The sequence below is a fragment of the Channa argus genome, chromosome 15 (assembly GCF_033026475.1).
Source record: "Channa argus isolate prfri chromosome 15, Channa argus male v1.0, whole genome shotgun sequence".
Classification (NCBI taxonomy): domain Eukaryota; kingdom Metazoa; phylum Chordata; class Actinopteri; order Anabantiformes; family Channidae; genus Channa; species Channa argus.
In genome coordinates, this window is record NC_090211.1 from 3,937,775 (window position 1) to 3,953,673 (window position 15,899).

Here is a 15,899-nt window from a genome sequence, read left to right on the forward strand (position 1 = left end):
AAATAAATAAAAATCACATTCAAGCCGCAATGTCAACGATTCTTGCCCGGTCCAACATGTCTGCGACGTTGACGTACACTCCGCCCAGCAGGCAATGCGATGTTTATGTAAACGCCCTTCTCTCGTCCCTGTGTTTTAAATAGGAATTTGTATCTGGTGACCGAAAAGCTTGTCTCCCACTGTTGTGTTTTACAGGGACGAGGTAAGAGCCTTGGATTTGGTTTCCGCGTTGACGTGACATTAGCAGTTTTCCGTATTAACGCGTCAGTGTTAAGAGGTAACGTCGACTAAAGATTTATGCGCGATAACATGCAATTTGTAATCTGTTCCAAATTAACCAGTGTCAACCCTATAAGTCGGTACAGAAATCTGACACCGATCGTCTCTGTATTAAAGAACATATTAGGACTATTTTGTGTTCGTTCATGCGATGTTATATGTAGCTTCCTAACGTTAGACCTTCACAAAACGAACCTGCTAACTGCTTCTAATGAAAGCACAGAGTTTGGTTCGTCACTTTAGTTTGTCAGGACGTTTGTGCGCAGTAACCTTAGTGTTTATTATGAGTTACACCGGAACTACTTCATGCGCTTGACTTGGCTTATAGAAAGTAATTGTGGTCCGCTTTGATTCGGGGATAATTCTGAGACGATCCGGGTCATTGTTGGAACAGAAAGACACGAATATTTCTCACAGGCCTGTTGTTATAAACCAGGAAGCCCCGAGGAACAACAGCACAGGCCAGGAATAGCAGGTCCACTGTGTGCAGAAGTACTCAGACATAATATCAGAAAAAGTGCACGAACTATACTAAAATATTTATATTCTTGGGGAACTCCATGAGTTATTTTAGTTTAGATTAGTATAGTTAAATGTTTTGGAAAAATGAACCTAAAACTCTTTGCTAAATAGTTTAAGATGCAAACCTGTAAAAATAGTGTCGATTCAGGCTTTGTGAGGGAGCATTTCATTGACCTTTTCTGATCTATAACTAAATCTATAAATCAGCTGACACCCGTCTCTTTTATTGATAATTACAGAAATGAAAGAGCTAATAAGAATCCTGGTTCTGAAACTATACTAAAGCATTTTTTAAAAAAAACTATATACCAGATAAACTACTAATATTTGTAGGATCATTAGCCAATGGATCTACTCAATCAGTCAACAATGACTGACAAAGAAAAATTCATCAGACTTTGTACTTTGTGTGTCATGTCTTTGTGTAGTAGGTGTATCTGTGTGCATACTCGAGGTTTAGCCCTTGGGTTTGTCTTGTCAAATGTTAATTCAGTAAACACAACTTTTCCAAAGCCTAGAAAAGTCCCTTTTCTTCTTACAGCATCATCTTGTTAGTCAACTCATTAGTCACATGAAATTTAATAAAGATATTTCTTGTTTGCTCAGTTTTCTTTTTGTCAGCTTTACTTATGTGCTTGACCTGTTACCTCAGAGTTATGTTTAAACTTTGAGCTACATTCCTTTAGATCAGGGTTGGGTGTCTCTTTGTTCAACTTTGTTGCTGATAAAGGCGTTAAAAAAGGTAAATAAGTACTTTGTTTCAAGAGACTATACTGTACTTTTTCTCTTTCAAAATAGAAAACTATAAATCTTAAAATAAATTCTGTCAAGAAATTGGGTGAACTGCATCAGTAAATAAACCCAAATAAGACTAATGTGAGGAATCTTATAAAAAAAAAAAAAAAAAAAGTTTAACATTTTTCTTCTCCCATCTTTGCAGTATTTAGTTAAACATGTCTAGGTCAGGAGGAAACAAGTTTGATGGGGAGGTGGAGGCATCAATCATCCGTATCCCACCTCATCACTACATCCATGTACTGGACCAGAACACCAACATCGCCCGAGTGGAGCTCGGACCACTAACCTACATCCGCCAGGACAATGAAAGGTCAGAAACTGTTTTTAAATTACAAACTCCAGCCTTGTCAAGATCATGTATCGAAAGTTTTATTCTCAAAAATAATAGTTTTAAAGTTTTCACTACTTTTTTAGACCTGTCAACCATTGGCATTGTGACTCTTAACTTAACCAAATAGTTACTGAGGTCAGCCACTCTCCAAATAATATAAAGATAAAATAAGTAACAAGTCCTGTTAATGTTAGTTTTGGAGCTGTGGTAGAGAATAATAAAAAAATAGTTACTTTGATTAACTCTTAAGTTGTAATGTTAATTTTCAACAAATTTGTTGATTTATGTTCTTGATTGATTTCGGTAGTGAGTGCAACATAATTGTTTTGGATTGTTGGCCCACAGACTTCACTTATCCCAGCACTAGTCAACGATTAGTTACTGTTGCAGATATGTAGAATATCCGTATATTGTTTTTCTTTTCTCTCCAGCAAATTATGGCTATAATGAACATCACAGGGTCTAGAGGACCCAATCAAGCACTTGCTAGATACTTTGCTCTTGAGCCTTGTGATTGATTATGATTTAGTGATAACCTACTGCTTAAATCTGTTGTGTCATCGTGTCCCTGTAAATAAACTGGATTAGATTAGTGTGTTATCAGTGTGTTAGTGTGCCACTATCATAAGCAAGCAAGGTAACTATTCATTTAGCTGGATACATTTCGATATCTATTATCTCAGCTTTATACATTGAAACAAGACTTTATATAATATATCGACTGTCTGTGTGAAGAGATGGTGTCTGAGGGAATAGAAATCATTATACAAAGCTAATATTAAACACTCCACATTCTTTAAAAATGCCTTGCAACGGATGATGTGTTTAATATTACCAGTTTCAGGACCCATGTGCCGGTTAACCACCAGCTTTTTGATTAGCATAAATTCTTCGCAGTTTCCACTATACATAAGGGTCTGATGACACACAACACTAGTATGTGACATGAGAGTATTTGAGAGGTAACAGTATTAATATAGTGTGAGGTTTGAGAATAATTTATTGTCACGTCTAAGCACCTAGAACATTTAAATATAACATACAAGGAAGAAACACACACTGTCTTTTAGACGTCTTTTCCACACGCACACACACAAACACACACTGTCTTTTAGACGTCTTTTCCGTTTACTTTCTAGGCCTATTAATTTACAATGGAGTTTTAACTTTTAGTCTCACTAAAAGTGGATTCCACCATCCTACCCGAATAAACTTCCTGCCTGATAGAGTCTAGAATTCTCAGGGCTTTATACTTGACGCGCTCAACAGCCGCAGTCACACAGGTTTTTAACTTAAAACCTACTCACGGAACTTAAGTCTACGACAGGACTCCGCCGTCGTCAGCCTTTCGTCTTTCTCCTTCGGATTCCGTCAATCCTCGGTTTCCAGTCAACGAGGAGGAAAACCAGTTCCTCTCAAAAGGATCCTATGAACCCTCCTAGGGGTCCGCTGTGGCCACAGTCTTTCCTGGAGACCTCCACGTCCACTGGAAGACTTTGGATATGTTGGAATCCGTCTCGAGGGACCAAGTTAATGTCAGGTCTAAGCACCTAGAACATTTAAATATAACATACAAGGAAAGAAAGACAAAGGCGTTATTCAGTTTTACTCATGAGGAGAGCAGGCACAGATGCAAGACAGTAACATCTCCTGCTCGCTCTGAAATGCATCTAATGTACTGCCTCTCTTTTATTCAGTTAACGGAGGTTTCCTGTTACATTCTTTCTAAAGGAAGGGGAGTTGCAAAGCATTGCACCAAGATAACTGTCTGCATTTAGATGTGGTTTTTTGTCTAGTAACTCTTCTCAGAAAGGTCACAGAGATGTGCTTCCTGTTTTTTCTCACAAAGCAGAAGTGTTAGCCACACACATGCACATGCTATTTCTTAAACAAAGAATATATAAAACTTAAGTCGACTACTAAAGAGAATACAGAAAATGAGAACTTTATATACATTTATTCCAACATTTATCAACTCCAAACTACAAGGCAGCTCTTTCCACATTCCCTGTCCTGGGCCTTTTTTATATGTGATTTCTTCATATGTGTTCTGAAGTGCAGTAATGCATGCATATGTGTAGATCCTGCAGGCTGGGTAGAGGATTTTAGCATGGTGACTGTGTTTATGAGGGGAAATGCAAAACAGTTTTTTTTTTTTGTTTGTTTTGTTTTTGCTGACCAAGGCAGAATCCATCCTTAACAGCAATGACATGTCTAATTAAATCAAACTTCTGCCATGTTCATTATTGTACTGTCTGTCATATTATTCCCATTTGTTGTGTTTTTTATTGAATGCCAGAAAATAGTCAACAATGTCCGTGAGTAGATCCGAGACATTGCATTGATAACTTCAGATGTTTGTAATAGAAAAGATCACAATAAAAATAAGCTAAAACCCAAAGCTATTAATTACTATAAAGATTAAATGAATGAAAATCAGTAAATTATATTTAGTATAGAATTCTTCTGTTTTCTTTCCCAGAGTGCTTTTTTCCCCGGTTCGTATGATCATGGTGCCACCACGTCACTACTGTGTCGTGCTCAACCCTGTTGCCCGCGATGATAATGGCCAGGCCCTCTTTGACCAATCAGGTCAGGCCAAGCTCCGCCACGCTGATCTGGAGATCCGTCTGACCCAGGACCCGTTCCCCCTCTATCCTGGAGAGGAGATCCAGCAGGTCTGTAAGAATCCTGGTCTGTGCCACAGGCCCTCTCTGCTATTGGAATCAGACAGTGTGTCTCAAAAGTAATGACATATTATTATGTTTGGATATTTTTGCATATTTTTACATATTTATCAAAAAATGAACAGTAAACAATCAACTGTTGTTTTTTTTTTTTTTCTTGTTTGGGACCTGGCTGACATCTTTCCATTGTCTTTCAGAATGTGACTCCGCTGCAGATCGTGTATCCAGACACTGCCTTGCGCCTGCAGGCTTTGCTAGACTTTGAGGAGGATGGAAAAGAGAAAAGAGTAGCTGGAGACGAGTGGCTGTTTGAAGGACCTGGTATGTTTTTTAGGACCAAATAGCCTTTAAGTATAAATACTAAAACAGATATTTTCACTAACACAAGTGTTGATTTTGTTGAATGTGAAGCAGTAGCTCACTAATCATTCAATAAGAACCAAAATGATAAATCAATTTGTCATTAGCGTTTAAGTGGCAGAATTGTGCCATATTTTAACAAGCATGAAGTGAGCTGCAAATGTGTTATGTAGAAATTATGGTATATTTGACATTTGAAATCTTTTTGCTGCAGGGACCTACATCCCAAGAAAGGAGGTGGCAGTGTTGGAGACCATCAAGGCCACCGTGATTAGAGAGAACCAGGCCATCAGGCTGAGAGCCCGCAAGGAGGGTGTGGACAGAGGAGGAGTCCGCAGAGTCACAGGTAACACACACACTCACTGTATGCTTAAGCCTTTAAAATGGCTTTACTTCCGCATACAAATTTGCAAAGTGTAGACTATACATTTGCATTAATGCTCTCTGCTCATGGGTGTGTGTATGCATCCTCAGCTCCTATAAAGTGCTAGTAGAAACCAATAATACAGTGTTTTCATGCCCAGTAATGTCCATAACTTTGACTGCCTTGAAAGGTTAAACTAATAACAAAACAACACTTCATGACAACTTTATATAATACACTTAAATATGAGAAAGTTCATGTCAGTTTTCATGACAAAATACTTTTTGTCTTTTCTTTAACAAAAGCATTAATAATCGGTAAAGTGCTGTAAAACTACTGTTTGTTTGTTGTAAGTAATTACAAAACAATCTTGGTGTCTTAAAGCACTACTTTACGTGTGCATGTGTGTTTGGTCATGTTATTCAGGTGAGGAGTGGCTGGTCAGTAAGGTGGGAGCATACCTTCCAGGTGCACACGAAGAGGTCATTGACATTGTGAACGCTTTCATCCTAACCGACAAGGTGATTAAATCTATCACTGTTAATCTGTGTGGTCTGATTTGACTTTGAAGTTCTTGTTTTAAATGGTTTCCAGTATATATTGGAAAATTCAAACTATAATTAGTGCAAGATTTTAAAGCATAGAGACATTGTGTTCTAGAGACAGAGGCAGAGACCAATACAATGGTGAGGAAATGCATCACACAGCAGAGCTTCCTGAATGGAGAACAGAACAAACTTCAGTGAAGACGAGAACCTTGACAACCATTTAAACGTTTTGACTAAATACCAGCTCAATCAACTCAATTTTTATAAGCCACAGCTGAGCAGCAATCACGTAGGTTTTTCTGTGTCATAAAGATGGGTGTGATCAGGCTTTAGAAGAAACGCATTTCTTCCTGTACTTGTAAAAATCATATCATGGTTGTAAAAAAAGCTGCAATGAGCATTGTAAACGGATGTGACGTCCAACCTGCTTGGATTCAGATACTGTATTACAAATTGGTCTTTTTCAGAAAGCACTTCACGTGCGGGCTCTGCAGCCCTTTAAAGATGCCGGCAAGACCGATCGTCGCACGGGGGAGGAGTGGCTCGTCACCATTGCTGACAGGGAGGCTCACATCCCCTCTGTGTCGGAGGAGGTGGTTGGTGTGGTGAATGTGACCACTCTGAGCAGCAGGCAGTACTGTGTGATTCTGGACCCAGTCGGACCTGATGGGAAACCACAGCTGGGCCAGAAGAGGGTTGTAAAGGTGAGGAGGGGCATCCATCTCCATTGTCTTTTATGTACTTTTAAAATTCCCCTGAACTTAAATGAAACTGTGTCTATGGTTTAAATGTTCCCCTTTTGTTTCTTTCCAGTGTCGCCTGCTTACTCCTAAATTCTTTTGATTGTTTAGTTGCGAATTGTTATGTAATAACACCCATTGTATGATGAAAATGTCCTCCTTTCTTTGTCTTTTACAGGGTGAGCGATCATTTTTCCTGCAGCCTGGTGAACACCTTGAAAACGGCATTCAGGACGTCTACGTGCTGTCGGAGGAGGAGGGTCTCGTATTGAGAGCTGTGGAGGCGTTCAATGACACTGAAGAGGTGAGGAGAGTACTCGGTCTTTAATTTATAATCCTACAGCCGTCCTTAATGTTATGACACCCAGTGGTTACTATGGTATCCTTGGGTGGTTTAGTACTACAGCAAACAGTGGTTGAGCAGCTTCTTCTGTTTACAGCTAAACAAACTCGAGTTGTTTTTTTTGGTTAGTAATAATATTAAATAACGTCTCCGATTTCATGCTGTCAGTAATTTTCCACACAACAGGTGGAGACATTGAAAGGAGCAGAACAAAAAGGACCAAAACAAGAGTTTTGTAGTTTATTTTTGATGACCTTGCAACAATCTTTCCCGTGACTGCTTACTAATAAAATTATTTTGCAGTTGTATTAATAGTATTAAAAGTAATTAAAAAAACATTTTCTGCAGCCCTGTTACAGATCTGTTTTATCTGCTTGTCATTTTACAATGTGAAACATTTCTTTGGGACAGTTGGAGTAGAAAAGAATTAAGTGGAAGAAAGTGCTGGTATAAGATAGTAATTTGTGAAGCTGGTCTTGTGTACCTAAAGTTGTGCAACCAGTAGAATATGATGAATCACAAAAGCAAACTATCTTTACACAGAGGTGTGTCATGGTAAAGGACAACCTATATGTAGCCTGGTATGAAGCAAAATGCCAAAGGTGTGTCTCTGCAGCAGCATTGTGCAGCTCAGGCCACACCTGGGTTTGTTGAATTTTGTTTTGTTTTCTTGTGGTTAAGTTTGTGTTATAGAAATGTTCTATGTTGTAGTTAGAGGTTATTGCAGCCATTTCTGGATATAGAGAATGACAGGTGTAATAATCAGGGTGTGGTCTGGAGAAGCTGGGAAAAACAGCTGCTGGTAAACTGCTGAGAGGAGATTGGAGAAAAAAAACTCTTGTGGTGGTGGATATCATGTTATTCCAGAATCTGAAATATTGTTAGTTTTGGAAAAAAACTTTATGAGCATTGTAGTGTTGGGCCAGTTACACCATTTATTTCAATGTGTTGAGCTATGGCAAAAAACAATGCACAACCATACTGGACTATGACTGGTATTTCCTCATAAGACGGAGAAGGGATTTGGTGAGAATTGTTAGGTTCTCAATTCCTAGTGTCTTTACCAATAAGCAAGTTTCAAATGTTTTAGAAAGGAGGTTGTTCCGTCCTTCACTGTACCATCTTCCCTTCTAACCTGGCTAATCCATTATACCCCTGCTTTCTTCTTCTTCTCTCCTTCCTTACCTTTGACTCAAACCCCGTCATGCCCCTCGTATCCTGATGCCATTACATTTCATTATTGTACCACACACCCATTTATATCTTCCACTTTTCTTTCAACTCTGGAATTCATTTTACTCTTAGCCCCTCTCTGTGACCCCCCCTCCTCCTCTCCTAAACGCTCCTTCACCTCTCCAATGCATTGCCACGTTAACCCTTATCTCCGTCCTCCTCATCTCTCTGCCCTGTTCTCTCTGCCAGCATGAGGAGGAAGAAGAGCAAGAAGAGGAGCAGATGCAGGAGAGGGCCAAGCGCTCTCGGAGGAGTGGCATCCTCCGTCGCCCTGGAGATCGCTGGATGCTGCGGGGCCCCATCGAGTACGTCCCGCCCGCTGCTGTGGAAGTGATGCTGAGACGACAGGCCATCCCACTGGATGAGAACGAGGGCATCTACGTCAGGGACATTAAAACTGGAAAGGTATGAGTTACAGGCCTTTGCCTCCACTCAACATGGGTGGATTTAGAACTAAACCTCCCTTTAGAGGTGTTTATTTCTTGATTCAGATCAGACAGTGGTCTTTCCTGTTTGTTGAAACCCTGATATTCATGACCGGTGAGCAGGAACATCTGTCAGACTTTGAATGACCCCCCCTACTAATCTTTGGTTCAGCCGCAGTGCTCATGTCTGCTTCCATTTGCCTTTTAATGTTTTCTGAAAATCTCTCCCCTTCTTATGGTTTCTCTTTAACCTCCTCTACATTGAAAAGCTTGCTATAAACATTGAACCTTTTTTTTTTTAAGTTTTGCATTTACAGTGGTCTTTCTTAACTATGTGTATATCAGTCCTTCCTTTAAACCTTTATAAATGCTGTTTTTAGTTTGCTCCAACTAGTGAGACATTGTGATGTTGTTCTTATTACAAACCCTTAAAGTGTCATCTCCTTAGCTTGTATAAAATTCCAAAATCTCGAAAACAGCGGCTTATGCATCCAGGTGATCTTAGATAATACAGATAAATGTGGGACAATCTACTTGCATATAATGCATTGTTCTGGACAGAAAGGCTTTAACAAAGAGGACTGATCACTTTGATTATTTGTGTCTCTTTAATGCATAGTGCTGCTCTCCTCAATGTGCTCTTTAGTTGCCTGACATCATGTATTTTATTAATGGCGAATAAATGATGTTTAAAGACATTGAAGACTAAGACAATGTTAGTCTAATAGTACAGTTTAAATTAATAAATAACAATTGTAGCCCAGGTCATCTGATTGGCCAAAAAATGCAAATGACTTTGGGTTTTCTGATCAGTTGCAAGTATTTGGGTTATTCTGCTAAAAATTCTTGTGGGCAAAGTCTTGTGGGCAGAAAATCTGGAGAGGGCCAGCACAGGCTGCTGAAAGGCTCTCTGTCTGATTCAGTTAGGAATAAAATTCAAAACAAACTAACTCCATGTCTGTACAATGTTCATTCGAAATTCAATGTGTCCTGCTGTCTCTCAGGTACGTGCAGTGATCGGACACACATACATGCTGACTCAGGATGAGGAGCTGTGGGAGAAGGAGCTTCCTCCAAATGTCGAGGCTCTTCTTGCTTCTCCTATCGACCCGCTGGCCAACCGCTCAGACCGCATTGTGATGGCTCCGAGCAGGCCAAGGGACAAGACTCGTGTTGTCTCCTACAGGGTCCCCCACAATGCTGCCGTCCAGGTCTATGACTACAGAGAGAAGAAAGCCAGGTGGGACCTAGGTCTCTTATACGAATGGAGGAAAGAGAGGTAAAATAAACCCGCTGATGTGATGGTGTTGGTGGCTTTGTCTGCAGGGTGTTATTTGGACCTGAGATGGTGATGCTGGGACCTGATGAGCAGTTCACCATGCTGTCTCTGTCTGGAGACAAACCAAAGAGGGCCAACGTCATCAAGGCCATCTGCCTTCTGCTGGGACCAGACTTCTTCACCGATATCATCACCATCGAGACGGCCGACCACGCCCGACTGCAGCTGCAGCTCGCCTACAACTGGTAATCACATACAGCACAGTCTGACACAAAATACTGTAGATGCTCAGGTGACAACAAGTTAAAATCTTTTGAGCCAAGGGAAGAGATGACACCTGAAAAGCGTTATGACTAATGGTCTATCAAGACTCCTGCAATGAGCAGAAACTGGGATAACGAGATAAATTGTCTCTATCATGAGAAAAACTCTTTTTGTTTATTTTTTATTTTTTATTTTTTGGCATAAGGTAATGTCTTTAAGGTTACCAGGTTACGATAGACTATTGTACTTATAGCTCTTGTGTGCATGAAAAGACCTTAAATTAGTTTCAAAAGTAGAGCAGGTTAGTTTACCAACAGACCCAGACAAATCCAGACCTCAACAGTTCACTGTCTGTATGTTTTAGATGTGTTTTCCTTTTTTTTATTGTAGTAACATTTAACATGTCTGACTGTAATTCCTCCTTGTCTCCTTTTTATTTCCCTTCAGGCACTTTGAAATAAAGTCTCCTGAAGACTCTGCTGATGCAGCTGCTCTGTTTTCAGTTCCTGACTTTGTCGGTGATGCTTGTAAAGCCATCGCCTCCCGAATCAGAGGAGCTGTCGCCTCAGTGCAGTTTGATGATTTCCACAAGGTTTGTAATTCACTGTCTTTATGTTTTCTATCACCATCTTTCAGTTGTGTAATAAAGAAAGGAGAACAGCTTTTAACTTGCATTGCAACCGTGTCACCTATACCTACTATAAAGAATCACTTAATCCCAAGTTCCCATAAACTAAAATTGACCTTGTCTGCAGAACTCGATCCGGATCATCTGCTCAGCAGTGTTTGGCTTTGATGAGAAGCTGGCAATTCGCCCCAGTCTGCGCTTCCACCAGAACAACTTGGTGATCAGCAGCGTCGACATTCAGTCTGTGGAGCCCGTCGACCAGAGGACACGAGATGCCCTGATGAAGAGTGTCCAGCTGGCTATTGAGATCACCACCAACTCCCAGGAGGCTGCAGCACGGTCAGAAAAACACACACACGAACACACAAAAATGTGTAAATGTTTCAGGTAGTGAATGTTTACCAAAAGGAAAAATGGATAGTGGATTTCTTTTTTCTTCTATAAAGGATCGAGATTTTATAGTTTATATCAGTGATATCTACATTTTAAAGGCACAATTAAACATCATCTGTCATTCAAATAATGACCTGTGTGTGTGTGTGTGTGTGTGTGCGTGTGTGTAGACACGAGGCAGAGCGTCTGGAGCAGGAGGCTCGGGGAAAGCTGGAGAGACAGAAGATCACTGACCAGGCTGAGGCTGAGAGAGCCAGGAAGGAGCTGCTGGAGCTGGAGGCGCTGAGGTGAACACAGGTTCACTAGGATTACTGGCTAGAACATCATAAGTAGATCTTAAAAGTTTTTTTTTTTTTTTCTGGTCTGAGGAGATGGAGAAGCATTTAATAGTGTAATAAACCGTAAATTCATTTCATGAGTCAGAAAAGTGGATGTTGTGTTAAGTTACATTGTCAGTGTTAATCTGCAGTCTATTAACTCAACCTTTTTTGTGTGTGTGTGTGTGTTTTTGTTTAGTGCCGCAGTGGAGAGCACAGGAGCTGCGAAAGCTGAAGCTCAGTCTCGGGCAGAGGCAGCCCGTATTCAGGGAGAAGCTGCAGTCAATGAGGCTAAACTAAAAGCTGAAGCTCAGAGGATCGAGGCTGTACGTTTCTCATACACTTGTTTCTCCATCGGAGTAGGGACATAGAAGTAACAGTTTACCTACTTTGAATAGGGAGCAGCACTAATTTTCATCTGTAGGGAAAAATAAATGTAGCCAGTAATAACAAAAACATGACAATAGTACATATTTACATATTCTACGCTTTCAACTTAATTTTTCAAATTTTAGTTGAGTTCAGTAAACCATTTCTTTTTTGACAAATTCCAACAAAAAAAATCCATTAGACTCTACAAAACTGGCTTTGACTACATTGTCTCTTTAGTACAGTTCAGGCCAGGTCTGTTTATGTGTGAACCAACACTTTGTGCATTTTCGTGCAGGAGGCAGAGCTGGTGCGACTGGCCAAAGCTCGTGAGCAGGAGCTGAACTATAAGAAGGAGATGGACCGTTTGGAACTGGAGAAGCAGGAGCGTATGGCTCAGATCGAGAGTCAGCGCTTCAGTCAGCTGGTGGAGAGTCTGGGCAGCGACACACTGAAGGAAATCGCCAGAGCCGGGCCTGAGCTGCAGGTACTGTACTGTACTGTACTGCTGAGAAAACAACACTTCAATAACTTTCGATATAATACGAACAGTTCAGATGTTAGCTCTGATACTTACACCCGGTAGTGAAGCTATAGCTCCACAAATGTTAATCTTAATTTAAACAACAAAATGTAATATGGAGGAGTAACGTCCTCATTACCACCAAGTTAAACTTGACCTACTGTATTAGTTCATAGTGTCAGCACGTCTTTATAAAGAGATATTTCTAATTAAAAGCCTAATTAAATATCAAAACCTCTTAAATTCAGGTTGCATAGGTTTGGAGTATTTTTTGTTACTTCACCTCAGTGACTTTTGTAACATCTCGCCCCACTTCAGAGATGTGTTCTGTTAATATGATCTAGTAACTCTTCACCCATTCGTGCTCCATACTGTATAACTTAAAACAAACACATCCAGTTAAGCTAACAGACTATAGACTGTCACAGAATAGAGTTAATCAGTTATCTGGAAAAGTTAGTGACAATCAAAATTAGTGGCCTGTCAAATGAAAGATCAGAAATTAAGTAGTTATGAGTTAAAGTTATTTAAAATAACATTGTCTTAAATGTTTAGCTTATCGCTTCTGGTGTACAGAAGCTTTTCCACGTCTTCGCATGTTACAACCACAAACCTAAATGTATTATTGGGATTTTATGCGATAGACCAACACAAAGTGGCAACACAAATTTTGAAAGTTGAATATGGAAATTTTCAAGGGGTATTAATATTTTTCTTGTGGTGTGTGTATATATCCAACCATATATATATATATATATATATATATATATATATATATATATATATATATATATATATATATATATAAAAATTAAGAAATTAAAAAAGATTAAGAAGATAAAGGACGACTGACCCTACCTGGAGAAACTGAATCTCAATAAAAAAATTACATTGCAGTGGTGTTTGGATAAAACAACAATAAAACCAAGATCTGTGTTTTAGTGGCTCTGTGCAAGATCTGCTTTATTACAACCCAGCAAACTGCTGGAGTACAATCAAACTCGTAGCGATAATGTGGCTCTCCTTTACTGACCTACTTTGACAGCAGCACTGACCTTTTGGGGAGAAGCCTGTCAGAATCATGACAGAAAGTCAAAACTTAGCCTCTAACGCAGCAACAGATTGGCAGACGGATCCCCAAGAGATGGCATCCCTGTCCTCCAGAGTTAACTGTGCGTGACATCAATTTTTTAATTAGTTACAAATCTTGGCATATACTAAATAACAAGAGGAAATTAGAAGTGAAAAACATTTACTGTGCAAGAATGCCTATTTATAAGATTTTATCTAAATTAAATGTCCACATTGTGTCAACATGTAATTCCAAACCACCCCGTTGAGTCAAAAATGGTTAAATATTAGGAGGCCTTTTAATCTATAGTTAAGTTGCATCTGATTTGGGCTTGTTGTCTGACTTATCACCAATATTCAGATTTAAAACTTAGTCTGTTTCTCATCCTTCAGGTGAAGATGCTCCAGGCTCTGGGTTTGAAGTCCACCCTCATCACAGATGGTTCTTCACCCATCAACCTCTTCACCACAGCCAACGGCCTGTTGGGGGCGCTGCCGGGCCAGGGCCAGGGCCAATGAGGGTGAGGACAAAGATTAGAGTGGAAAGTGTCCAAATGTAAACCTCTGCAATATGACACACAGGCACAGTCAAATGTCTTTCCAATGGCTGATATTACAGCAAGATGCTGAACTAAACAGTTCAGGGTTTATTGTATCGCTTTCAAATTTTCCTTTCTGATGTTTTTACACTATACAACTGGCTCTATAAATACACCAGACGGTACCTTTTAAAATATTTCATGCCAACATTTTGCACCAACTGATAAGTTTCTTCACAACTTATCTTGCAATCTAGGAGCAAAAGTCTGGAATACTAGATATTTTCATAATCAATAGTTTCATCTTTTGCTTGTGCAAACCCCCAATACCACTATATATATTGTTGTTGTTTGTTTGTTTTCTGGCAGACATGGATATTGGAAAAAAATAATAATTTAATTTATCTATATCTGGAATACAATAAATTATGCTCTAGAATTTGATCTGGAACCCAGACTGTCTGGATGAAATTGGGATGAATTATTTAAAGGGGAGACTAGTTTTGAGCTGTAGAAATCCTGTTCTTGGTGACAAACAGGGTCAGAATTGGCATAAATCTTAAGTGAGATTTATTTACATAGAATTACCAAAACAAAAAGTCTGTGGTTGTATAGCACTCTTTATAAACCTCAGAACTTGCAACACAAAATTGTCACACACAAACACAAGCATAGCCATAAATATGGATCCTGATAGGTACATAATCTACACATTATCAGACAAATTATATGAAATGAATTCACAAACCAAAAATCCTGTGGAACCATATTCGTTCTCAGTAAGCTCTTAAGTCTCAGATGGACATAAACTTTCATCAAAACTTGAATAACTGTTACAAAACATCTGGTTCTTTGATTAAAAAAAAATAAAAGTCAAACTGAAACATTGAAGAGATTACTACAATAAAACAAAAATTGTGATTTTCTACATTTTCAACTTTCTATCTGAGAAATCATATTTTCTTTACTCTCTGTTTAATACCTCATTAATTATTCATAAACCAGCTGCTCTTGCTGGGGAAAAGAATTGGTATAAACCACTGAATATGCATTACCTGTAGCTTTAACAACAGATATTTAAGCTCTGAAATAGTTTAGTCTTGTGTCTGACGACCTTATAGTACCTTTGCACATTTTCATCAGATGAAAGAAACAGATATTATCTGACACAGGTAGAAATTTGTTGTCAGTCACATACAGCAACATTGACCATGAGAACATGAATGAGACTTTTACTATAGGATCCAGACTTTCTTCAAAATTCTTAATCTTTCCATTAAACACCACAACAACGATTTAATGGAACGTGATTTTTACTGACTTACACTCCAATTGGCCACTGACAAATTATTGTCTGTTGTTTCTATGTTTACTATTTGTTTTGGGGTTTTTGTTTGTTAGTTTTTTTTTTGCTGACCTCTTCACATTTACATCCCTTTTAGAGCACAGTGAAACACAGTTTAACAGTCAGCTGTGAAGTGTTCTTTCTCTTCGGTGCCTTTTGCTTGTTGAATCTGACTTTCCGCTCTTCAGAGGAAATCAGTTCAGAGGTTTACTTCTAGACAGAAAACAGGCAATGTGCTGCAAACTTAAGAATTGTGCCTACATCCTACAGTTTGTTTAGTCATGTAGTCTGATAACCAAAGAATTACGTTTTTGCTTTGCACTAAACCATCCACTATAAATGTGATGAACAGTTAATGCGGATGTTTACATAGTCACTATTAAACATGTCTGTTTGATTGGTCCTGGAAATAAAAACTTCTTTCTTTGTTTGCCTTGCAAAATGCAGTTGGAAGCCATTAAATTCCTACTATCCACATTGTTGTCTCTGCTGTGATTTTTAAACATTGTAGCTCCAAACCCTGACAGTCGTCACTCTTTAT

At 39.1% G+C, this 15,899-nt stretch overlaps 1 protein-coding gene across 5 annotated transcripts; it reads left to right on the top strand.

Annotated features, from left to right (window-relative positions):
- The first annotated feature begins 69 nt into the window (after window positions 1–69).
- On the top strand, window positions 70–15,835 carry mvp (major vault protein). 5 transcript variants are annotated; one of them, XM_067476082.1, is made up of 17 exons: window positions 70–202; window positions 1,742–1,909; window positions 4,413–4,608; window positions 4,815–4,938; window positions 5,192–5,323; window positions 5,768–5,862; window positions 6,357–6,593; window positions 6,808–6,933; window positions 8,278–8,610; window positions 9,635–9,870; window positions 9,957–10,154; window positions 10,621–10,765; window positions 10,929–11,140; window positions 11,365–11,481; window positions 11,711–11,837; window positions 12,179–12,367; window positions 13,868–15,835. In XM_067476082.1, exons 2-17 carry the CDS (start codon window positions 1,755–1,757, stop codon window positions 13,991–13,993), a joined length of 2,748 nt encoding a protein of 915 aa, XP_067332183.1. In that variant the 5' UTR covers window positions 70–202; window positions 1,742–1,754; the 3' UTR covers window positions 13,994–15,835. The 5 variants fall into 5 exon arrangements, with proteins under 5 accessions (XP_067332183.1, XP_067332186.1, XP_067332184.1 ...); XM_067476085.1 differs by having other exon boundaries at window positions 8,395–8,610; XM_067476083.1 differs by having other exon boundaries at window positions 137–277.
- Window positions 15,836–15,899: the final 64 nt, after the last annotated feature.